The 26,544-nt window shown below is 37.9% G+C and overlaps 2 protein-coding genes across 5 annotated transcripts; one reads left to right on the top strand and one right to left on the bottom strand.

Moving 5' to 3' along the window:
- Positions 1–14,945: 14,945 nt before the first annotated feature.
- Positions 14,946–18,849, bottom strand: LOC141610628 (putative peroxisomal acyl-coenzyme A oxidase 1.2). 4 transcript variants are annotated; one of them, XM_074428809.1, is made up of 4 exons: positions 18,452–18,849; positions 18,130–18,339; positions 16,887–17,060; positions 14,946–15,448 (listed from the first exon to the last, which is right to left on the bottom strand). In XM_074428809.1, the coding sequence occupies exons 2-4, from the start codon at positions 18,262–18,264 to the stop codon at positions 15,377–15,379; spliced, it is 381 nt and encodes a 126-aa protein (XP_074284910.1). In that variant the 5' UTR covers positions 18,265–18,339; positions 18,452–18,849; the 3' UTR covers positions 14,946–15,376. The 4 variants fall into 4 exon arrangements, with proteins under 4 accessions (XP_074284910.1, XP_074284911.1, XP_074284909.1 ...); XM_074428810.1 differs by adding an exon at positions 17,935–18,022 and having other exon boundaries at positions 18,130–18,849; XM_074428808.1 differs by having other exon boundaries at positions 18,130–18,849.
- A 2,413-nt stretch (positions 18,850–21,262) lies between these two features.
- Positions 21,263–21,838, top strand: LOC141612591 (GEM-like protein 5). The gene has a single exon (XM_074431401.1). The coding sequence runs from the start codon at positions 21,263–21,265 to the stop codon at positions 21,836–21,838; it is 576 nt and encodes a 191-aa protein (XP_074287502.1).
- The last annotated feature ends 4,706 nt before the right edge of the window (positions 21,839–26,544 follow it).

Genomic DNA, 26,544 nt, shown 5'->3' on the forward strand with positions numbered 1-26,544 from the left:
GGATATCCAATTCACCTCAATCACAATGAAAGGTAAGTTTGTCTTGTTCAAGAAACGCCCTATTGTCCCTACCCGATTCATTGACCGTCAATCCATGCGGGAACTAGGATTAGATCAAGTTACTCTTGACTTATTTGATGGGGTGGGAATGAAAATGATGTATGGAATTCATGAGCGGACCTATGTCCGTCTTACTTGGGAGTTTTTGAGCTCCCTCCGTCTTGACAAACATCGCCAAACCCAAAAGGTAGCCTTTTTGCACTTTAGATTGATGAACAAGGACTACTCCTTGACCCTTCCGACCTTCGCATCCCATTTTGGGCTTGACACTAGCCCTCCTCACAAGGCACCCGAGACATTTGACCATGGGGCCTTATGGAAGGCTATTACGGGTTTAGATGATGTTAAGGGGGTCAAGAGAGCCGCCAACACTGTCCACAATGCGGCTATCCGGGTTTGGCATAGGTACATGGGTTAGACCATCTTTGGCCGAGAGGAAAATCATAATTTCAGAACGGAGGAATTGGAAATTCTCGGCTCTTACCTTCGTTCCAACCCAACTACTTTCAAAATTGACATTGCCCACCATTTGGCCCTTACTTTACAACGGCTTAGCAATTCTCCGGCCTCTAATACGGCCGTTGTCGTGGGTGGACTCATCACCCATTTGTTGAAGAGGCTCAATCGGAGGGTCAACTTGGGTGGCTTGCGTTCTATGATTGGTGATACAATGTTGTTCAAAAATTATATCCACCACAACCTCGGTTGGTTGAAGACCAACCCGAATGATGGCCTAGACTATTGGCAAATTCGGGTTGATGGAGTTGATCGAAATTCTATCCCTCTTCCCAACCCCGACAAAATGAAAGTAGTGCCTAACCAAGAATATTACTTGCTTGAGATTGAAAATCTTGAAGATCCCTCCATCCCCCAACAAATTAACCCTAACCTTCGGTATGCTCGTGGCCGACCCATCATTCCCGCAAGGTCCACCTTGCGGTATGCCACACCGACTACTCCTTTTGTCCCCGGCCCCTTGCAACAAGGAGAGGGGTCCTCCGATCAACAACAACAACAATCGCCCCCTCTCCATGCCGACCTCATTTCCTTCATGGCGGAGATGAAGATTAATATGACAAACGCCGCAAATGAGCGGCATGGCCTTCAACAAAGACTTGACCGGATTTACTATGACCATTCTCTTGGTCAATTCCCGGTCTATGATGATTGTATGAGGAACCAATACAAACACCCCTCCGGCCTTCACCCCTCCTACTATTTATTCCCGGATGGTGGACATCCGGAAGATGGGACCTTCAAGTACGGCGATATTAACTTGCGGCCCGACTATTTTAGTGCCCCGGTCTTTCCCACCCCGCCTACCACCCAAGGGGAGGGACATGACGCGAGGTGGTTCGGGGGTGCCCCTTCAATCTTCCAAGAGGGCGGGTCTAGTGGTGCCGGAGGGCACCCGGAGATGTTTGTTGGTATGAGCCAAGCCATGGAGGATTTTAGCTCGGATGTCCACTTGAACACGGACGATTTCATCCGTGACTCCGAGTTCGGGGGAGTTCAAGGTGATGGTGATGGAGATGAAGATGGAGACGGTGATGGTGATGATGACTTTGAGTAGAGCCTAGTAATGAGGGCTCTACTTCTTCTTCCAAATGACAAGTATGATCCCTCCCTTTTATCCAAATTTCTCATTCATGTTTAAATTTTTCGCATGCATTTAGTTGATAAAGCATTTAGTTGCATCATATAGGATTGCATTAGATTTCAATTTTGTAATATATTGTCACATTTAGTAATTGCATTCACTTAGCATAATTTGCATTGTCATTTCAATTTAGCATATAGAATAGAGCATGCATTGCATTTTCAAAATAAAAACCAACTAAAAATTGAAAAATGACAAAAACACCAAAAACATGTTATTTTCTTTCACTAAATATGCCCTCCCATGTCTATAAATAAGTGTGGGGAGGGCCTAAAAAAAAAACAACAAAAACATGTCTTTTAATTTGTACTCCCTCCACACATTTATTTCCATTTGGAAGTAATGTAAATAAATAAGTGTGGGGAGGGAGTTTTCATATCAAAAAACCAAAAATATGTCCTTTTAATTTTTCAAAACCAAAAATCACAAAAATATGTTATTTTCCCTTTGAAAAATCAAAAATCAAAAAATATGTTCATTTATTTCCCTTCTCTCCCTATGCTTTTGTCCATTGAGGACAATGTACATCTCAAGTGTGGGGAGGGAAATATCCACTCTTGTGCATATTTGTTTATATTTGTAAATGTTTATAAATTAGAGAAAATGCCTAAAAATCGAAAAATTTCGGAAAAATTCAAAAAAAATTGCATTGTATATATATGTTTTGTCTAACCTTTTGGCTTGGCACATTGACCACTTGAGGCAAAAAGGAGCTAGAAGACCGCTTGGTATAATCCTTCCTATCTATTACTCCTTTTACTATTCTTTCTTTTTGGTATCTTTGATATTTTGAAGGAGGATGGGAATTTTGTTGCTTTGGGTGTCTCCTTGGGAGACCGTTTGGAATTTTGGTGTTGATGTGCTGCTAGGTTTAGCCAATTTGTTGCACGTTTCATTTCATGTTTGTTTGAATTTCCGCATGCATTTGTTCACATGTAAATACTTGTTGCATTTCTTTCTTTTGCATTGAGTTTGTAAATAAGCTTTTAAGGAAGAACATGGTCAAAGGAAGGGAACCAAGTACCCCCATGATGAACTAATGTGCCCAATCGTGCCTTTCCCCTCCTCGTGACTCGCACCCGTGGCCTCTTAGTTAGCCGAGGAAGGAGGGCTTGACCAAAGAGTTTAGACCAACCTTGTGAGACCTAGGGCCGTAGACTAGACCTTTGGCTCGACTTAGCTACTCAAGGGTAAGGATAGAGCCTCCTAGGGTGGGTACATTCATACCCCGCCCTCATCTAGGTTTGAGAGTAGGCCTCCTCGCGAGGCGTGTCACATCACTACGCATAAGTGTGTCGCATCGTCCTTAGACCATGAAATTGCATTACATTTTTGTGCACATAATATGAAGCAAAAAAATCAGTTTGTATGAACCTCACAATAGCCAAATAGCCATGTTTTCTCCCTTGCATTGATTTCCTTTTTGATTCACCCCTCTGAGCCTTAGCCTATTCCTTTTGGCATACCCACTAAAAGAGCTACATCCCAAAAACACCCCTCCTTAATCAAGAATGGGTCATGATTTGTAGAAGTGTCTAGGTGGTGGAGTCGGAATTTGGTGATGGACGAAGTACATGTCCATTGGGTCGAAAATTTTGTCTACATTTGGTGTTGTATATAAAATAAGAGGTAAATTGTAATGAGAAAGCAAAATAGAAAAGAGAAAATGTCGTGAAAAAATGAAAAATAGTAAGTCATGTTGTATATATGTTATAAAGAAAAGAAAAAGGCAAAGCAACACCCTAACTCATCATTTAATGGGGTAGAAAAAGCCGTTGCTAAATAAAAAGGGGCAAATTGATGTTTTTCCAAAGATGAGTCGGGTTTACACATTTTTTGCATGGCTTGGGAAACCGAGTCGTTGTTACGGTGTAGACGTTACCATTTGTTGAAATAAAAGGAGTTTTATCAAATTTTTCCTACTTGAGTTGGGTTTATGCAATTTTTGCATAGTTTTGGTCATCATTGCTATGTTAGGGCATAGACGTGTCTCATGTGTTGCAATAAGAAATGGGATGTGATGTGTCGACGATTCTTGATTTGAGCCCCACATGTCCAAATGGTGCTTGCACCAATCCCGTTTCGGCCTTCTCCTTAGCCCCGTTGAAACCCTTGCTTCATGTTTTGTGCATTTTTCCCATTGTTTGCATTTCATTGGACATAGGACGGTTTTACACATTAGATTGCGGGCACGTTTTCGCTAGTCGAGTTAGTTGAGTGATTTTGGATTGCTTTTTGTCACAAAAATCACCTTGTTCTTTAATTGAGTGACGAGTGAAAACCGTGAGGATGTCGTTGCCTTGGTCCCCTTAGTCATGGGTCCTTTGGTCGAATCTTGTGTCGGCCTTGTAATTCTCGGCGGACTTGCCCTTTCTTCCCTTTCCCCGCTCTTGAATTTGTTTCTTGAGCATTGGTCACACAAGGGTTGCTTTTGTCACATTTAGGGGGTTGGCACCTCAATTGGCACTTCTGAGACGGTACTCCGGACCGAGACCATGTTTTGTTATTTGAAAAATCCGACCACTTAGATGAGGAAAGTGGATCATTTTGTTAGATGCATTCTATTTGTTGATTACGTGCTTTCATGATGAATGTGTCAAAAGTTTTGTAGCAAGACCCAACTTGCCTTGCAATAGGGCACCCTCCCCTCATGGGTGTCAAATTGTGAGTTGAAGGGGCGTTGAGTGCGCTAATACTCGATCGGCTTAAGTAATAGTTTAGTCGAGTGATGCTTATATTGTGCATCCACTCTCCATATCTATCATAATAATGCTTTGTGCAATTGGTTGAGGACTTACTCGGGGACGAGTAAGGTTCAAGTGTGGGGAGGTTTGATATAGGACCATTTTGCACTCTTTTTCCCTCTATTTTCATGCATATTCGACCCCATTTAAGGCGGTTTTGTACCCCCTTTACTCTCGATTGTAGTCCCGATTCCCTTCACTATGACACTTTGGCCCCCTTGCAGAAATTGAGGTGGGAACGGGCGAAATGAAGCTAGAAAGACGGGATTTCCAAGCTATGCATGAAAGATGAAGGAAATTGTGCTGAGGAGTACTCTCAGCCGGTAGGCCGGCAGCCGGCCAGCCGGCTGGGAGTACATTTACAAGGAAAATGAAGGAAGAAGTGTGGAGAAGCATCCCCGGCCCGGTGGCCGGCGGCGGTCGGCCAGGGCTGGAAGAAGTCACATTCTTTGAAGAAACAAAGGAATTGGAAGAAAGTTACAGAATCTCGGTAGGTCAAAACGCCCAAATGGCCAGCCGGTGGGAGTTCCTCCAAGGCAAAAGTCAATCTTCAAAGTCAAAGCTGCCCCAAAGTCGGTCATGGCGGGTTGACCGGCCGTGCACACTGATGACTTCAAAACTTGTTCAAAACTTCCATAGATCTCCCAGTAGGCCAAAGCACCGTGTCGGGTTTGGCCGGGAGCGCACACACGTGTTTCAAAGCCCATTTCAATTTCTGTCCTAATCCTTGTAGAACCTATAAATACACCCTCTTAAACCCTTTTGTACACACAACCCTAGATCTGAATTATTTCCTTTTCCAAGTTTGAAACCTTGTTAATTATTTCACTAATCATTCCCTAATTAAGCTAGTTCTTCAATCAATTAGTGATTGAATTTGGGTTTGTAAGAAGATTGAAGGATTTCCTTCTTTATTATTTCTATCCAAATTCCTCTTTCACTATTTTGTTGGTATTAATTCTCTCCTTATTTTCATTTGTTTACATTTTGTTCTTCTTTTATGTTTGTTTGATTGTTTATGTTAAGATTGTTGGTGTTGTTTGTTTGTTGTTGTTAATTTCATCATTGTTCATCTTTTCATTGTTGATCTTTCCTTTGTTTCTCTTTCTTTTGTTCATCCTTGGGTAGTTGTCCTCAAAGACTTAATCTTTGAGTTGATTTGGTTAAAGATTGTGTCTTTAGGTTTAATCACTCTCATTATTAGATTAAATCATCTTTCCTTTCACCCATTGTTAGATTGTTGCATGTTTAGTAGTGAATTTCATCTTCCCACCATGTTTGTGACCAAAGTTTCCATCTTTATTGTTTATTTTGCAATTAGGATCATGATTAGTGAGTAGTCCTCCACTAGGGCTCGGTTTGACCCAACATGAGTAATTCCATTAATTGAATTTCTTAAAGGCTAATTATTTGGGGAAATTGGTGAGGGTAGGTTAGAGGATTGACTTGGTTTATGGGTTGACTTTTGGGTAGTGTTGACTTACGACCCTTGACCACCAACGAGAGTTGGTTAGGTTGTGATTTGGATACCCATGATTTGACCCTATTGTTGACCTTGGTTGAGACCGAAAGGGAGAACCGGGGTAGAACACCTCTAATCTAGCGTTTGAAATCGACCCTCGAGAGAGGGAGTGGGATGACCCGGGAATTGACGGGGCTTAATGACCTTAGCAAATATTGGACTACCTTGGGAATAATGCATGTTTTTGGGGTAGTCGGGTATTGAGTTAGGGATTCCGACCTTCGAACCCGAGAGGGGGGTTGGTGGGTAGCACTAGTGTCCTATTTCGAACCCGAGAGGGGGGTCTTAGGCGAATTAGAGTCGTCACCTCCTCACCTAACTACCCTTGTGATTAGCCTAGAGATTTGATTGTGTGGAATTACGAATTGTTTGGGGAGAACCGAGTCTTAGGCTTTTAAATTATTTGATTTCCATCTATTTATTTTGTCTAGCTCTTTCTCTTATTTCTTTATTTAATTTGATTTACCTTGTTGTTAGTTGTCCTAGTATAACCTTCATCCCTTATTGTTGACTTAGCTAAACGATAGGATTAGAACAATTAGTAATCTTTTCAACTCCTTGTGGGATCGACCCTTAATAGTGTACAACGATAAAATCGTGCACTTGCGAGGTATAGCTTGATACCATCACCGGGCGTAGCCGGGAACCAAACCTAGTTATAACTAGTATTGGTGTTCGGCTCCGCCCGGACTACCTTTATTTAGCATTAACATTTATTTTTAATTCAATAAAACTATTTAAGATTGCATAACTCATAAATTTATCATTAATATAATTTCTATGACATATCTTAAAATTACGACGAAATAAATTATTTAGCTAATATATATAATAAGAATTTATTTGTCACTTTAGAGAAATTAAATATTTGTAGCTATATATGAAATAAATTCTCTATAATGAAACTATAACTCGTTTTTATCTTAAGACAAATATTACCGTCTTAATAAATTCTCTATAATTAATAATCTCATTTCACAAATATGCGAAAATACAAAATATACTAAAAATACAATTATTGGGTAGTTTACTATCCATATATTCAGCTAATCTTGCTTGTGATGGGCTAATCCCGTCACAAGTTTGTGACCTCTCACAAAAAGGGAGAGGGGACAAGGTGGGGCACCTCCCCATGTGCTTCCCCACTCACCTCTTAATGAGTATTTTGTAAGAGGAAACGGTATCCGTCACAAGCTTGTGACGGATATCGCCGTCACAAATGAGAATTTGTGCCATATATTTTCTTAGTATTCCCTGCTCTGACACCTCCGTTATGTTGCTCGCCAGGACCGTTATTAACATTCCCTCCCGAATCTCCCCGGTCCGTTTTTCTTAAGGCCATTGCTTTTGGTCTGAAATAAGACGGGTAACATGTCATCATTTTACAATAAAATGTTGTTATTTTCTGATAACATGTTACCATTATTGTTCACATCATTTTCAGGGTAAAAAATGACACCTCTAGTCATAACATTTTGTGAATTAATTGGTTACATTTTCTTAAAAAATGGCAACATTTTATCCGTCTGACAAATAAGACCAAAAGTGTCCGTCTAAAACAAGAATTTGTGCTCCCGAATTGATAGCCATAGGATTGTTATATAAATTTATCGTTACACCTCGACGTTTGTGCTGGTCCTCGTCGTCCTTTCTAACCGCGTCGTTACATGAATACATGTCTCGAGGCGTAATAGGCAGCGGAACGAGCTCATCAGCATCATTGTTTAGTACGCGATGAATTGTCCAATATGCCCCTAGCTCGGAACACATTAAAAATGGGTAGAATTCACCACACACTTCATTCCTAAAATTGATTGTGCCCATAATATAAGTATCTTGCTTTTTTATTTCAAGAAGAATTCATTGATAGTGTCATAGTGATTATCGATTAAGTTATAAATTTATGATAAGGATTAAGAATAATAATATATGAAATGGAAACTGACGTGGTTTCTCTAAAATCTGTCACTTCACATCATTGCATGTAATACATTCATTTTGAATTAGAAAACTTTGGGTGATCATATCTCGTGGTTATGAGGGTTTTTTTAAATTGATTGTTTTACAAGAACTAAGACCTGAAAATAAATTTACCAATTGAGTCGAACGTCAATAGAATAATGTTTTCTTAAATAATTGTAGGCTTCAATATAAAGTTCGAGATTTAGTTTCGTTACGTTGTACTGACGCTATTTTAATTTACGACGATACTACACTATACTATCATGGAGTTTAGTCAGTTCACCTCTGATCCATTTTGAACGATTTTGGCCCTGTTGCTTTGGACTTAATTTTAGCTTATTTCAGTTCAGTTTAACTTTATTAAGTTCAATTATGCTTCGATCCATTTAGTTTAGTTATACTCTTTTCAGTCGAAAATATGAGGTTTGCTTTAGGTTTGACATTTTGACCGTAACATTGTTCTATATAATTACTGCTTGAATTTTACCGTGTTTATTTTTTCAATATACTTGTCGCTTTGTTGCTTTCGTCGCATGTAGGAGATTGATGTAAGTTTTCATAACATATTATCATTATTTCTCATTTCACAAATGTAAAAGGGATACAATAAATACAAATTAAAATAAAATACAATAATAATTATTCCGAGTAGTTTACTACCCATATTGTTTTTTACTAGTATTCGCGGCTTTAACACCTCCGTTACGTTGTTCACCACGACCATTATTAACATTTCCTCCCGTATTGATAGCCATAGGATTGTTGTATATCGGAACATCAACATGTATCAATATACCTCGATTTTCGTGCCGGTCCTCGTCGTTGCATGAACGCATTTCACGAGGCGTGGCCGGAACAAGCTGAGTACCATCATTGTTTTGTACGTGATGAATTTATTAGTAAATATTGTATATTGATTGTGTGTATCTTCTAGTTATAGTGTTTCCATAGTTAGCTATATACTTTCCTTGTAAATAGGATATCTTGTTACCTTTGTAACTATATATATGATAATATGACAATCTCCCAAATCAGGGAATTACGTTATTCTACATGGTTCGCGTTTTTGGATGTGTCTGCTACCCCAATTTGTCTGCCAAAACGCCTCACAAACTAGCCACCCGCTCCACAAAATGTGTCTTTCTCGGTTACCCACAAGAATTTCGTGGTTATAAGTGTCTTGAGCTATCCACTGGTAAGCTTATTGTTTCCCGCCATGTTACTTTTGACGAGTCGGTATTCCCATTTGCTTCTCCTTCACCCCCTGCCACCCGTGAGACCCCCAACGGACCATTAAGCCCAGCCCTCATCGATGCCTTCCTCACCCCACCCCAGCCCACCGTCATACCACCTATAACCCCACCAGACTCTCCTCGACACTCACCTCGACATGCCACACCCCTCGTCCAAACCCCACAAACCCCCTACCTCCAATACTTCCCCTGCCCAACCCCATACCTCTCCTACCTCTACTGCCCAACCCACACCCACCACACCAACCTCCACCGTCTCTCCCCCTGACCCAGCTGCTACCACTCCCCGTAACCACACCTCCTCCCCCATACACTCACCTGATCCCCCTCCCTCTACTGTCCGTGACCACCGCATGACCACAAGAGCCATGAATGGCATCTTTAAGCCCCGTGTTCTCGCTGTCACAAAAGACCCCATCTCCCCCATTCCAAAGAACCCCCACGGTGCCCTCCAGGACCCACATTGGAATACCGCCATGACCGACGAGTTTCGTGCTTTAATTGATAACAATACATGGGAACTCGTACCTCGTCCCGCTAGTGCCCCTGTTATTCGATGTATGTGGCTTTATCGTCACAAATTCAGGTCCGATGGCTCTCTTCAACGATACAAGGCTCGCTTTGTAGTAAATGGTAAGTGCCAACAGGTGGGAATTGATTGTAATGAGACATTCAGTCCGGTGGTTAAACCGACCACGATCCGTACTGTGCTTAGTCTAGCTGTTTCTCGTTCGTGGCCAATACACCAATTAGACGTTAAAAATGCGTTTTTACATGGGGACCTGGCTGAAACTGTGTATATGCATCAGCCTCCCGGTTTTGTCGACCCCAAATTGCCGCATCACGTTTGTCGCCTCCGTAAATCTCTTTATGGTCTTAAGCAAGCCCCTCGGGCTTGGTATCAACGGTTTGCGTCTTTTATTTTATCAAAGGGGTTTAACAGCAGTGTGTGTGATCCTTCATTATTTATTTACAATCATGAAGCTGATATGGCCCACATGCTACTATATGTTGACGATATTATATTGACGGCTTCTAGCACCTCCTTATTGCGCCGCATCATTACTGATTTATCAAAGGAGTTTGCTATGTCGGACCTTGGCAAGTTGCATCATTTCCTCGGGATTCAGGTAACACGAACCAAAAATGGGCTGTTTTTATCGCAAAATCAATACGCTCGTGACATTCTTAGCCGTGCCTCAATGGCCTCCTGCAATCCCGTGTCAACCCCAGTTGAAGCCGGGTCAAAATTAAGCTCCACGGCAGGTCCTCTTCTCGCCGACTCCACCCTTTACCGCAGTCTCGCTGGCGCTCTTCAATATCTCACCATTACTCGGCCCGACATCTCCTATGCGGTACAACAGGTCTGTCTCTTTATGCACTCCCCGCGAGAGCCCCATTTTCATTTTCTAAAACGTATTTTACGTTATATAAAGGGGACCCTCGACTATGGACTCACCCTCACGAAATCCGCCACTGATAAATTGACGGCTTATTCCGATGCGGATTGGGGTGGTTGTCCTGACTCACGCAGGTCAACTTCCGGCTATTGTGTCTTTCTTGGCGATAACTTGGTGTCTTGGTCCTCCAAACGTCAAGCTACCGTCTCAAAATCTAGCGCGGAAGCTGAATACAGGGGTGTTGCTAATACGGTTGCCGAAACAAGTTGGCCACGCAACTTACTTTTCGAGCTTCACGCTCCAATTTTTACGGCCAGCCTTGTTTATTGCGATAACGTTTCTGCAGTTTATTTATCCGGCAATCCCGTCCAACATCAGCGAACTAAACATATAGAAATTGATATCCATTTTGTTCGCGATCAAGTAAAGATTGGGAAAGTCAAGGTTCTTCATGTTCCAGCCGAATACCAATATGCCGACATTTTTACGAAAGGACTTCCCAAGCACCTGTTCACACGTTTTCGCTCCAGTCTAAGCGTCCGCTCCTCTCCCGTTTCGACTGCGGGGGTGTATTAGTAAATATTGTATATTGATTGTGTGTATCTTCTAGTTATAGTGTTTCCATAGTTAGCTATATACTTTCCTTGTAAATAGGATATCTTGTTACCTTTGTAACTATATATATGATAATATGACAATCTCCCAAATCAGGGAATTACGTTATTCTACAGAATTGTCCAATACACCTCAGGCTCGGTACAAAAATAAAGTGGGTTGTAATTAAGACATAGTTGACCATTTTCCGTAACCCACATATAATATGCGGAAAAATACATCATGAGCCGGTATCCGTCATGACCATGGGTTGTCCCGACTCGATCACAAGACCAAGAAGCGAAAATTAACGTGGTGTAGGCCGCAATAGGGTTATCTTGGCACACCTCTCTAAAGAAAAGCCCTTTTCCGGCGAGGTGTCGTCCGTAACAACTTATGAATCTAAGGGCCCCATTTGAGTAACCCATTAGGGTTGTTTCTCTACGTAGTGTCCATAGACAATTTTTAGGTAAGTTATTTGGATCGTCAACCTTTTGTAGGGTTACGGACTTATGATCGGGACATGCTGATATGTATGTCCCGTAAAGGTGGCTCTTTATCGCAACAATTGAGTTGTCCGGTGGAATTTCAGGCATGGGAGTTTTAATTTGCTAGTAATTTATCTCAAAAAAATTGTGTTTAAGGTCATATATATGTATGTAGAAGAATAGTGTTTGGTGTTATGAGATTATAGAGAAGTTATTGTGTATACATATAGTGTTATTTGTAGAATCTTGCATTTTAATTTTCTCTATAAAGGCAATGTTGAAATTTTATGTTATAATCTCGCTATATATCCTGGTTATTTGTTTATCTTTAATTGTGGCATAAAGAATAAGGAATGAGGAAGGGTTAATTATTAGATGACAAGTGGATTAAATTGAATGTGAATGGTTAAATTGCCCGTCAAAGATATTAATTAGCTGATATACTCAAAATGAAATAGGTAAATTAATGATCAAGACGGAGCCACAGAGGGAGTAGATTTAAAGGCCATTTATCGAATCTTGCATGCACTCACTACTTTGCTAGCTAACTAGCTTATTATTGCTTAATGGGCATGTCGTGTGTGGTGTAAAACAAGTTTTGGCAAAAATCTATTATCGAAGGCGATTCTTTTGAATGGATAGTATTGAAAATCGAATAATATGAGTATATGACCATTTGCCTCCCAAAATAAAGGGAAAAAAAAAAATTTAAAAAATGGCAAAATATTTGTAATACCTCCTTTGTTCTAGTCATTTAGTATCTATTCATTTTAGCACAAAGATCAAGGAAATGACAAAAATGACAAAAAGAATGATAAATTATAGAGTTTTCTCACACGTTCACTAGCTCACTTTTAAGTAATTGCGTAATACACTCAAAAAAGAAATAAATAACAATTGACCAGGACGGATTGAGTAATAGGTAAAAATTTAGTAGAGTTAAGCTTATTAGATTATGACACAATTGCAATCCTATATATAAAATGAGAGTTTTTTAGAGCTTTTTTATTGACTCTTTTATTTTAGGAATAAACTCTTTTCTTTCGAACTTAATTTTAGCTAATATCAGTTTAGTTTCATTCAGTTTACTTCAATTCTTTTCAGCCTAAAAAAACAGGCCTAAAAGTGACCTATATAACCCCTGTCCCACTACTAAAAAACTCCACTACATTTAATTTCTTGACTTTACATGAATTTAATTTTTTTACACATGCAAATATGACTTGCAGCCCCCGAAGAGGGTGACTTACATGGTCCATGTGGTGGTGCGAGAATGCATGGGCCCGGGGGGACTCAACCCCCTCAAAAAAAAAAAAACTTTAACTTATTGATAATACTTCAAAAAAATTTAAAGATAACATATTATCATTCACAAATGTAACAGGATACAATTAAATTAATACAAATTAAAATAAAATACAATAATAATTATTCCGAGTAGTTTACTACCCATATTGTTTTTTACTAGTATTCGCGGCTTTAACACCTCCGTTATGTTGTTCGCCGCGACCATTATTAACATTCCCTCCCGTATTTTTTTTTTTTTTTTTTTTTTTTTTTTTTTTTTTTTTTTTTGACAGCAACATTCCCTCCCGTATTGATAGCCATAGGATTGTTATATATCGGAACATCAACATGTATCGATATACCTCGATTTTCGTGCCGGTCCTCGTCGTTACGTGACCGCATTTCACGAGGCGTGGCCGGAACAAGCTGACTAGCATCATTATTGTTTTGCACGTGATGAATTGTCCAATACACCTCAGGCTCGGTACAAAGATAAAACGGGTTGAAATGCATACACACTTGACCATGTTCCGTAGCCCACAAATAATATCCGGATAATGACACCATGAGTCGGTATCCTTGACCACCACCATAGCCGGTCCCACATCGATCATAAGTCCAATTCGCAAAACCCAAAGCCAATGTGGTGTAGCCCGTAATAGGGTTATCCTGGCATACCTCTCTAAAGATAAACCCTTTTACGGCGAGGTGTCGTCCGTAACAACTTATGAATCTAAGGGCCCCAATTGGGTAGCCCGTTATGTTTTCTCTACGAATTAGTGTCCATAGACAATTTTTAGGTAATTTATTTGGATCGTCGACCTTTTGTAGGGTTACGGACTTATGATCGGAACATGCTGATACGTATGTCCCGTAACGGTGGCTCTTAATTGCTACAATTGAATTGTGTGGTGGAATTTCAGGCATGGGAGTTTTTCTAATATCTTTTCACAAAAGAAAATAAAATTAAGTTCATATGTATGTAGGAGAATAGTGTTTGGACTTGGGTGCTATGAGATTATGGAGAAGTTATATATTTTATATACATAGTTGTTGCTCCGCGCGCGATGCGCGCGGAGTCCCAAGGCCCATATCTGTCTTTTATCAAATTACCAACCTTCGAGCGCAATGTAGAAGTATCTGTTTACGTTGCAGTCATTGGGTTAACACTTCCCGAACATTTAAATCAACCCTTCATGAGCAATCTTCGAAATGCAATGTTTAGGTTGGAGTCATTGGGTTGCTGACGATTAGTAAAGAGAATACGCAAGCAAAATAAGACAAACAATCCACAAATCAGAGTAAAATACTAAAACACAACAAATTAGCAAGTAATCCTGGACTTCTACAAAGACCTAAAAACACAGCCTCTGATGCAAGCAAGACTATTTTCTACCTTTGATGCTTCTTATTTAAGTCGAAATACTCAAATTAGAATAGTACATGTGCCTCATAATTTGGTTGATAAGTTATAGTAATCATAATTAGAATTATCATATAAGAATGTGTCACATTATAAATGACAAATGTATGAATTAAACAAGTAAGGCAATTAGATAGTCCAGACGCGGAACTCGGAAATTATAAATTGAAACTTCACAAGAAATAAAATGTGACTCAGGAACATAGTACACATCATCAAATAATCATTAAAAAGATTGAAACTTTGCAAGAAATAAGTGAAACTATAGCATACCCATTGTCCCAAAAAGAACTAAAAAGATACTTCCTCCACAAACCTATTTTCACCCCATTTGCTTTATTGCGATTTCCAAACGACACTTTGACCGTGTTTTTCAAAGTCTATATGTTACTTTTTTTTTTTTGAAATTTTTTTCGTGAAAGATGTGATTAAAATAAGTGTAAATGTTTTTGTTTTAAAATCTAATAATTTTTATTCTCTAACTACGGTCAAAGTTCGGACACTTTGACCTCCCAAAAGTAAATGGAGTGAAAATAGATTTGTGGAGGGAGTATTAAATTTTGCTACAACTTGGATATTATAGATACACATCATCAAATACACTGAAAACTGAAAAATTTGAGACTTAGCTATAATAATTTGAGTTTTTGCTACAAACTAAACTGAAACTCGGTTAGATCAGGTTTTTCAAGCTCCTTATACCTCCTAATAACAGAAGACATGATATCATGGGTGACACCAGAGCAGCACTTGCTCAGGCTAAGTTCCCATATTGTGACGTAGTCCCCAATAGCTTGAAGGCTTAAACATGTTTAAGCTTGAAGACTACTCCGGTCAGCCTTGGCAATCTAAAAGCAAGATCAACAATGATCTGAAAATAGTGGCATGATCGGTAAGACCGGCAATTTTGAAAATATTTGAAATTTGGCCACCTGAGTGGACCTAGTGTCGTAGTTCTCAATAAAGGTAACTGTACGAGAACGTCACAAACCAACCACCTCTGTCAGTTTACTCTTTGAATCCGTTGAACGCTGATGCTCACTTCTCTCTAGCGCCTAGGAGGAAAAATTTACTATCATAAGCACAAGCTCTCATATCGAGCCTAGACCTTATCAACTGCAATTCTGCAAATGGAAGTGGCAGGGCAGCAGCGAAATTTTGGAACCAAGTATTAACAAATATAGCAAGGAGATGAAATTTGGACGTAAAAACTAATGAACAAGCAAGAATTACAAGAATTACTTGGACCAAAACTAATTTACCTTTTTAGATTCTGATCTCCCAAAAAAAGGAGACGATTTCAGCAGCAAGAATTACTGCTCAAATATACAACTTGAGCACAAATATAAACGTGAACATACGATTAGGAAAAAAAAGGATTAGTTACTTACAAAGTCACAAGTCACTGGCCTACGATGCTTCAAATAAGAAAAAGAAACATATAATGTCGAATATCTGAGGACAACTCAGACTGTCAACAATACTACTACTGCACTAATTAAGGGTTGACTAATATAAATTGCCTCACAATGCAGCCTATGAAAGTAGCATCTCTTAAAATATGGTTTCCTCTCCTTAAATATGTACTTAAGATACCATTATAACACCATTTCTTGTTTAACATCGTCTTAATTACTTAAGACGGCTCACACCCAATTAATAGATAGAAGTGGAAATAAAAGAAGGTTGTAAGAGGTCTTGAGTTAAGATGGTCTTAACCAAGACCTGTTACCATTATAAAAGAACTATAGATAACAAACCTGTAATATTGCTAGAGGGATGCATGAGGAAGTGGACCATAGATGCCGGAAGAGACCAAGCTAAGTACTCTTAAACTCGTTAATATTGAGAGAGTTACAATAAAGTTACTTAAAAAAAACAAAAAAAAAAAACTCTGGAACCTATGTAAAATCACTTAAAATCATTGAGGTACTCCCTACGCCAGCAGTACCCTGGAACCTTCTCTTTCCCGCCTCCCCAGGATTTTGAGTTGCATCCAAAACCTACGTAAAATCACTTAAAAACATTTCTTGCTGCTTGATCCATGCATACTTATATAGAGTATTAATTTTCAAAGGGGTTTGCACCATCCGGTTTGGTTCGGCTTCGAGCTTTGTAGAACCCCAAGGGCGGAAAAGTTCTCTCCCTGAAATTTTAACACTACTGCATTCCCGATGAACCGAACCAGGCCCTATGGTTAACCTAGATTAACTTACAGCCCAATTAGCTTTAATGACGACATAGCAATTCACAATTATCTAGATTGTTGCTGATCATTTTCTTTGCACTAACTACTGTAAAATTAATTATAATTGGCCAGTCTACTTAACTGTGCTACAGAGGAAATTATACTGAACCAAACAATTAATCACAACTTGCTTGCAACATGCACAAGGCGGCTCCACAGTCCGCCCACCCATGAGACAAACTCCAGACACCTAAACATGCATTATTACAGGAAAAAGTCTCCAAATGCTAGTCTCGGTTACTTACCTCCACAAACCCGACACCAAGATTCACAACATCTCCAAAATTATAAGTTCTGGCAAGGTGACGATTGAGTGAAAATGACTTGAACTGGGTAAGAATGATCATCTTTCGTATTCCACTATTGATACAGTTGGTCAAAGGAACATCAATAAGCCTATAACATCCTCCTATTGGAACCTGCAAACCATAGTTATCTACATTAGCCATTTTGAACATAGTTATCACTCAAAGCTTGTAATGAACATAGCATCACGAAATGCATAGAAAGAGTGTCAATCTGCAACTAAAAAAACAGTCACTTTAGTTAGTCGTTTGCTTATCACTAATATAAATCATAGAACGGAAACAAATGGGTTCCAGCACCTCCCCCCAATATAATTGCAGTAACATTTTGGAGTCTGCCTTAGCAGATTCAAATAATGTAGGCTCAAGCTTCTGCAATTCAATAAACCCTCAAAAACACATGTACCTTTACATCCTAAGTACCCAAAAGAAACCAAAAGTAACACACATGCATAGTTTAAAATATCAGCAGCTATGATACCGCCTTTGACTGTATACAGGGAAACACAAAAACATATGACCCACTTGTGTCTTGCGAGATCGGCTCATTTCAGACACGCTACTGGGTAACTGATAAAACTTCCATCTAAAAATTCCTAAATTGGACAACTTTGACCAATTTAGAGAACGAACCGCATAAGCATTTGCTCCCTAGGGATGCGCACATGATATAATCGTAGCACTCCATTGTCCATAGTATTGTACGCTCCATCTCCGAATTTCATTCCAATATCGCCAACGGTAATACCAGTATTACCGGGCAAAGGTAGGTGATCATCTAAGCTCCGCAGTTGCACGATGAAACTTTCAGACAAAAGTTTACACACTATTGAAAAAACTCGCACATATTACATTAACCTCAGATTTTAAGGCCTGAACCGAAGCACTGAATAGGACACGGATGGTGAAATGGAAACAAACAATAAATAGGAACATTAAAAACAACTACACCCATGTGCATCACCATATATGGTAGGTAGTTAGTTACCATGGACTCCATGTTCTTGTCCATCAACTATCAGCCGAGCGTATACAAGTACATGTGTTGAAACTTTTCCTAGACCGCCAGGCCACCACTGATATATTTTCACACGTTAAACTCAACAGCCAACAACTACAGCAACAAGATCATCTATCTAACTGGCAATTTAAGGCCATTAAGACATCTTGATTTACAACTTACTTTGCTTGAAGTTAGTGTTGGACTATGAACGACAAACTCATCTGCCTCAGGATCAAATGTTGCAGTAGTTTCCAGACCTTGAACATTAGAACCATATCCAAGTTCCGTTTGAGCATAGCACCCAATAATTTGCATTCTATATGCCAATGGCAGCCATTTCCGCTACTGCTCATCCGTGCCTTGTTCTTTGATAGCAGGAATAAAAATTCCCTAGCGACCAAAAAAAAACCATAAGATAAACCTGAAAAGCACCAACTAAGCTAACACAAAGATAAGAACAAAAAATCAAAGCAAAGTGATTGAGTAATAATCAAAGCAAAACCCTAATTAAATTATTAGGTCTGAAGCACGAAAAAGTGACGAATTATCGAAGGTCGAATCATAACAAATCATCATGGTTGTCTCCGTCACCGTCGTCATCATCACAAATCATCATGTTTGTCCTCGTCGCCGTCGTCATCACAAGCATCGGAGCAGGAGATAGATCTCATATGCAACCTCTATCTGAACACCTATGGTTACTCTGATACTATGGTTAAAAAAAAATGATGGAGAGTGAAAGAGGGAAAATGAGTGGATGAAACTGGAGAAGGAAATTGAAGGGCAAAACAGAATGGCCAAAAGGAATAAAGAAATCGAGAAAAGAAGGAAGAGGAAAGAGTAAAGTAAGAAACACTGTATGGCACATGACCCGCACGAATAACACTGGCCTACTGTTCATTCCCCAATCTTTTCCAAAGTTTACACATTTAGAAGGTTTTTAGATATAATGTTATTTGTGGGATTTTGCATTTTAATTTTCTCTAAAGGTGACGTTGAAGTTTCATGTTATAGAAAAAAAAAATGTCATTTTGTCGAATCTTGTTAGTTGTTATCTTGCATGTACATATTCACTAGCTAAGTAGCTAGCTAGGTTTTATTCTTGCTTAATATTCTGTGTGGTGTAAAATAAGTTTTGGCAAAAACATATTATCAAAGGTGATTCTTTTGAATGAATAATATTAAAAATCAAATAATATGACCATTTGCTTCCAAAAATAATACTAGAAAAAATAAATTAAAAAAATAAATATGAAGGCCAAACATTTTGTATATTGGACCTAGCATTTCTAATAAATTGTCAAATTTTAGGTCTTGTTCTTTTCAGCTGAAGGGAGTTGAGCTTGAAATGAATTGAATTTGAATAGAGAACAGGTGAACTGAATGGAGCTGAATTGAAATGAGTTGAAATTAAGACGGAAAGAATGTTGACCTTTAGAATGAATTAAGCTTATTAGCTTAGCTTATGACACAATTGAAATCGGGTTTTATAAAAGTAATGAAATAAGGTAAACTAGAAAAGTTAGTCAAATTTTTAATGTAAAATATCAAATTTCTAATGGTCTAGGAAATGCCTTATTAACTTCCAAGTCCCGTAGCCTAATATAATCGAGCTAATGTATTTGATGCGCTTCTTTGTTATTCAAATTTGATATCGATTGGAAAAACACGAAGATGCCAATTAAGCTAAGGTGATAAAATTATGCCGATAAGATGAGTGAGTATCTTGCTTCACATCTTACCAAGAAGAATTCATTGATAGTGAGTTAGTGACTCTTATCAATCAAGCAAAGGATTCCACATAAGGCTACTTTAGAATTGTATTCCAATTATGTATAAAAAAAAAAGAACTCTGTTCCAATTAAAGTGCATGTTCGTGCAATAGGAATAACATACAACTTTACCCTATTATAGGTCAATGAATATGAAGAGGTCTTAGTCTAATAATTAAGACGGAGATAATAACCTGATAATAATTTACAAGTTTGAATCTCACTCCCCCTATATTGTACTGCTATTACGCTTGATACGTTAATAATTTTGTAGAACGAGCCTATATAAACTCATTTTGTTTCCCAAGTATGGTTTCAAACAAACCCTAATTTCATTTTTCATTAATTATTGTAATTTGAACAATCAAAGTAAAGATTCCTATAAGTACTAGGTTTGGTGCCCGGCTACGCCCGGGTTACCTTTATTTACCATTTAAATTTTATTTTCTATGAAATATGATACGCTAAATTTGGTTAACACATACATTTACAATTTATATCTTGAAATTATGATGAAATGTAAAAATCATCAACAAATTATGAGATACGTTCACCACTCCCGTTGTTAATCTTATTACTTTCACTACATCCCTTATTAATACTATTTCTTCGGTTACTGTTGTTTGTTTAACTACTCCTGCTATTTTTACGGTTAACCCGTTAGTTTTGTCAGACTCATATATTTAAATAAAATTAATATTTTCCTAAAATCGAAGTGTTAGTTGATTTTTCATACTCTCTCCGTTGTTCCTACGTTACTTTCATTACATGTGTTGTGACTGTTATTACTTTCACTTCTCCCGCCGTCATTATTTTTTTTTCACTACTCCCGCATTTATTATTGTTAATTTCACTACTCCCCTTATTGCTAGTATGGCTTTCGCTACTCCCGCTGCTATTATTGTTGATTTTACTACTCACAATGCGTCGATTAGCTTACCAATCGATTCAACAAATATAATATTATTAGATTTATATATTTAAATAAATCTGAAATATTAAATTATAATATTATTAAAGAGCAATCATTATTTTTTACTAATTAAATTACAAATTTAATGAATTATGAAATATTATATTTTTTTGGAAATCTAGATTGATTTATTTACCTTTTAATTGTTTACAAAATATAACATATTTATATTATATTTGTGTATGTTAAATAACTAACATCTTTATACTAATTAATACCATAAGTGGGGCCTGTTTATTTTAAGGAAACCTACCATATTCTGGTATTCTCTAAGTTTATATCTGAACCAAAACTATATAATTTTTACATTTAAGTCTCTTGTTCAGGTCCATCACACAGTACTATGATTAAAAACTATATATTATAATTAATTTGTATAGATTTATTTAATTACATTGAAGTCCATTGGTTTCTGGATTTAATATATAGTATTGACTAGAAAACCACTAGTAAGTTCTGCGTTGTCCCGAATAATAATAAAAGCAATAAAAAAAGTTGTAATAAGCTCTATAAAAGTAGTCCTTAATTCCTCATTACACCATTTATAAGAATAAACTACAAAATCACCATGAACGACCATTCAACTTCAATACCCATCCAAATCAAAAATCATGACAACCCCTACATCAAAAACACTCCGGTCTCGGCTCCCGACACACTATACGCCATTGGCAAGTCCCTTGACCGGGCAGTAAAATCAGCCGGAAACATGTTCACCCAGTTTAACCCAATTGCAAGGCACATACGTGATTTCGGTCTTGAGCAATGTTTTCGTCGAGATTTTGGGGTTATTCCAGGTGAGAAACTTATGAAGGGCCACCCGTGCTGTCTCTCCAGCACAGGTGGCCCTATACAGGGCACACTTTATGTGTCGAATAAGCGAGTAGGGTTTATAAGTGAAGATCCTATGTTGGCTAGCCTTGGTTGTGGACCGGTCCAATGGGTGTATTATAAGGTGGTTATTAGGGTGGATTGCATTCAAACGGTGAAATCGATGGATAATCGACAAGGAAGAGGGATGGATGAAAAATATATTGAGATTATTACTAGAGATGGGTATGAGTTTTGGTTTATGGGGTTTAAGGATTCTTATGATCTTGCCTTTGAGAATTTGTTTAACGCTATACGCCTTTGTAATAATTAAATTAATAAGTCGTAAACTTTACTAGTTAAGCAGCATTAAGTCTCATGTAAGACGGTTTTACCTTGATGATTGTATACCCATTTTGCTAAAGAAACCATTGAAAGCATGTTAGTTATTGAAGTTTGTAAGCAAGGGTATGTATTATATCAATATGGAAGACGGTTTTATAAAACCGCCTTTTACAAGAATTTGTATACTAACAATAATAGCTCCATATTGTGGCATACAATGTTGTTATATAAAATCATTTGATGATTTTATTTTAATACCGAGTTTCAGTACCAGCGAGTGACGCAATCTAATCTTACGTACACCTATAATGGTTCCGTCATGGAATATTTAAGGTGGCACGATTTCATTTTCACCAGTTTGGTATTTTCAGCTATAACGCCTCCATTACGTTGATTACCGTTTACATTAATATATCTTCCGAATCATTAATAGTAGAATGCATGGTTGTATACATGGAACCCCAATGTTATTTATTATTGTTATACCTTTCCCACTGCGATGTTCATGGTCATCGTCGTCGTCCACCACCGAAGAATAGGCTATAGTAAAGACATACTTGATTGTAATCTTTAGCAGTGTGAAGATCAAATGTTAAGTTGGTCGCTAATTAGCAACCAACTTGTTATTAGTTGCTAATTAGCATCTAATATTTGCAACTAATGTCTGCGTGGATGCTAATTAGCTACCAACTTAGGACTGGTTGCTAATTAGCATCTAATGTTTGCAACCAATAATAACGTGGCTGCTAATTAGCGACCAACTTGTGCTTAGTTGCTAATTAGCGTCTAATTTCTACAAACAATGTTTAGATGGTTGTTAAAGAGCGACCAACTTGTAAGTGGTTGCTAATTAGTAACTAATAAATTGTTAGTCGCAAAAGTTGGTTGCTAAATAATAGGAATATTTATAATAGTTGGGCCTCAACCATCACCTTAAGGTTTTGGTTGAGTTGATTCATCTATCATGGTATCAGAGCCAGTGTGACCGAAGGTCACGGGTTCAAATCTTGGCAACCTCAAAACTCCTCAAAATCAAAACTCCTCAAAATCTCGAAGTGGAAACCCAGCACACGGTACCGGGGAGCCGGTGCACAACCAACCACTCTTCAAGCCCGACGGACATTTGAGTGAGGGAGCGTAATAGGAATATTTATAATAGTTGAGCCTCAACCATCACCTTAAGGTTTTGGTTGAGTTGGTCCATCTATCACTAAACATCCTTTTTGTTGTAGAGCTCATCAACTCCATTTTTAAAATAGAGAGGATAATAATTGACTGAGACACAAAAAAAATAAAATAGGACAATAAATAACCGGAACAGATGAAATATATAAGTAGTAGTCCTTAATTCCTCATTTTCACCATTTATAAGAATATATACACTACAAATTAAAATCACCATGAACAACCATTCAACTTCAATACCCATCCCAATCACCAGTCATAACCTAGGTAGCACCAAAACGGACACGGACACGGACACGGACACGACACGGACACGTGATACGGCATCCCATGAAATTTAGGACACGGGACACGCTATTTAAATTTAATAAAAAAAACATATTTTATGGTTATAAATAACGCATGATTTTATTTTTGTAATGTATTTGATTCTAAATTTAATGTATTTGATACTAAATTTAGGTAACTTAAGGTAAAATTCCACTTAACTATACTTATTCTCATTTCTCACCCAAACCAATATTCTAATCAATTTCTTTTGATAATTTATTCCTCGTCTAAACTATAACATTTTTAGGCGTGTGTCCGACGAGTGTCGGGTGTCCGGGTGTCCGACACGGTGTCCGACACGGGACGGCTGATTAGGAGGAGTGTCCGTGCTACCTAGGTCATAACAGCCCCTGTGCTAAGAAAGATATACGACAGAATTGTACGACTTTTATTATTGATAAAGTTGTGATATGATATGAATACATAAGACCCTATTTATAGTACTAATTCATATCTTAAGGTTTAACCCTAGATCTAGAAAATACTAACTTATTCCGTAAGATAATAATAATAACTAGTATAGATCCCGTGCGAATGCACGGTATTTTAGATAGAAACATTAAAGAAAATAATAATAAAACTGATAATTAACTCAATTTGAAATTTAATTGTAAATTTATTATTATTATTAATATTTTGTATTAACAGTGGAAAAGGGGAAGTTCAGTATAATTCAGATGTAAATATAACATAATGAAAGCCCAATAACAGATACGATATAATAAAAGCCCAATTACATATATGATATGATAAAAACCCAATTGTAGCTAAATTCATTTAGGCGGGAGAATTTTGGAAAAGTCTTATTCTTTTAGTATAAGGAGATTATAATATTGTGTTTCTTAATCTTACTCCAGATACCTTATTACCCTGACCAGCGCTATACACCACTGTTCTCAAACTTGACTTTGGTAGTGTTGATTAGCTTTGAGTTTCAGTACCATCAAATGACGCAGTCTGATCTTTCAACCGAAACGCCTCTCTTTTGAGAGCGTAATATTTATTTCCAGCTATAACGCCTTCATTACGTTGATTACCGTCTAGATTCATGTTCTTTCCCGAATCAATGACAGTTGAATGGTTGTAAAACGGAACCCCATGGTTATTATTGATTATTGTTATACCTCTTCCAGAACGATGTTTGTGGGACCCGTCCTCGTCCTCGTCCTCATCCTCCATCGATCTCGGACGCATTGCCCGAGGCCTCGCCGGAGCAGTATTTCCCACACAATGAATTGTCCAATACGCCTCAGGCTTACTTAATAACCATAATTGCCAACCATGAAGATCCACTTTATTACCATAATTTTGAGCGCATAAGTGATCTCCGTTTCGCGAATGAACGATCCGGCCGTATGTAACTTTATCATGGGTAGTTCCGATATGTTCATACATCCACGTCCCTTTCATGAATCTTGAAAAGCTCGTTACGAGCTCGACTTGACATAATTCTCTCCAAACAAACCCGTCAACAGCGAGGTATCTTCCATAGCAGCTAATGAGGTACAGGAACTCTGTTGGTTTTATGTAATCCAAAAATAGATGTTTTCTCCGAATCGTCCAAAGACATTCTTTAGGTAATTTATTTGGATTGTTTACCTTTTGTAGAGCTACAGATTTGTAGTCAGGACATGCTGTTACGTATGTCCCGTACTGGTAGCTCTTTATCGCTACGATTGACCCGTCTGGAGGAAGTTCAGACATAAGTTCGTCGTAAGATTTAAATTGAATTTAAGATTTTTATTAGTATTTATTGTGATTCAGATGAGTGTTGCTCTTATAGGCCTCATAATTATATCCATATATAATGAAGGTCCTGCTTTTTTAGACTTAAAGTCAATCCTTTTCAATTCAGTTCAAATGCTATAAGTTCAGTTCAAATGCTATAAGTTCAGTTATGAAAAGTCCTTGGGGTGCCAATTGATAATTTACGATTGGCAAAGACTCATACGATAACATCCCCTATTCATAGATCAGCGCCCTCCTTTAAACAGTTACCCAAGGTGATAAAATCGAGCTAATGTAATGGATTCGTTTCTTAGTTATTCAAATTTGATACCGATTGGAAAAACACGAAGATGCCAAAGCTAAGGTGATAAAATTATGCCGATAAGATGGGTGAGTATCTTGCTTCACATCTTACCAAGAAGAATTCATTGATAGTGAGAGTTAGTGACTATTATCAATTCAAGCAAAGGATTCCATATAATAAGGCTAATTTAGAATTGTATTCCAAGTTGTCATTGTTAATGTGTTCTTGGAAGAGGAATAACTTAGTCCCTACATGTCAATCATTTATCTACCTTTAATTACAGGCACGCCCTAATACTACAAAATCTTCCTACATGTCTCTCCAGCACTGGTGGTCCTATACCGGGTACACTTTATGTGTCGAATAAGCGAGTAGGGTTTATTAGTGAAGATCCTATGTTGGCTAGCCTTGGCTGTGGGCCGGTTCAATGGGTTTATTATAAGGTGGTTATTAGGGTGGATTGCATTCAAGGTGGTTATTATGGGGTTTAAGGATTCTTATGATCTTGCCTTTGAGAATTTGTTTAACGATATTCGCCTTTGTAATAATTAAATTAAGTCGTAAATTTTAATAAGCAGTAAGTCTCCTATAAGACGGTTTTACCTTGATGATTGTATAATCATTTTGCTAAAGCCATTGAAACAATGTTAGTAATTGAAGTTTGTAAGCAAGGTTATGTATTATATCAATATGGAAAACGGTTTTATAAACCGCCTTTTACATGATTTTGTATACTAACAATAATATAGCTCCATCATATTGTGGCATACGTACCAGCGAGTGACATAATCTAATCTTACGTACGGTGTGCACCTATAATGGCTCGGTCGTGGATTTTAATGGTGGCGCGATTTCATTCTTCATCAATTTCGTATTTCCAGCTATAACGCCTTCATTACATTGATTACCGTCTACATTAATATTTCTTCCCGAATTGTTGACACTAGAATGGTTGTATACAGGAACCCTAATTTATTTGGATTGTCGACCTTTTTTAGGATTGTGGAGCTATGGTCGGAACATGCTGTTAGGTATGTTCCGTAACGATAGCTCCTAGTCTCTACAATTGAGTGATGTGGTGGAATTTCAGGCATGAGTATGTCGTGAATAACTTCACATATATGTATGTTGCATGAAAATTGAAATAA

The sequence above is a fragment of the Silene latifolia genome, chromosome 11, assembly GCF_048544455.1.
Source record: "Silene latifolia isolate original U9 population chromosome 11, ASM4854445v1, whole genome shotgun sequence".
Taxonomy (NCBI): domain Eukaryota; kingdom Viridiplantae; phylum Streptophyta; class Magnoliopsida; order Caryophyllales; family Caryophyllaceae; genus Silene; species Silene latifolia.

Excerpts from the sequence above, each read along its gene's own strand:
- LOC141610628 (XM_074428809.1), bottom strand. The coding sequence starts at position 18,264 with ATGCAAATTATTGGGTGCTATGCTCAAACGGAACTTGGATATGGTTCT. Across the intron at positions 17,061-18,129 it reads CAACACTAACTTCAAGCAAA|GTTCCAATAGGAGGATGTTA; the intron begins GTAAGTTGTAAA and ends TATGGTTTGCAG. Across the intron at positions 15,449-16,886 it reads TTGGTGTCGGGTTTGTGGAG|GCGCTAGAGAGAAGTGAGCA; the intron begins GTAAGTAACCGA and ends TTTTCCTCCTAG.
- LOC141612591 (XM_074431401.1), top strand. The coding sequence starts at position 21,263 with ATGAACGACCATTCAACTTCAATACCCATCCAAATCAAAAATCATGAC.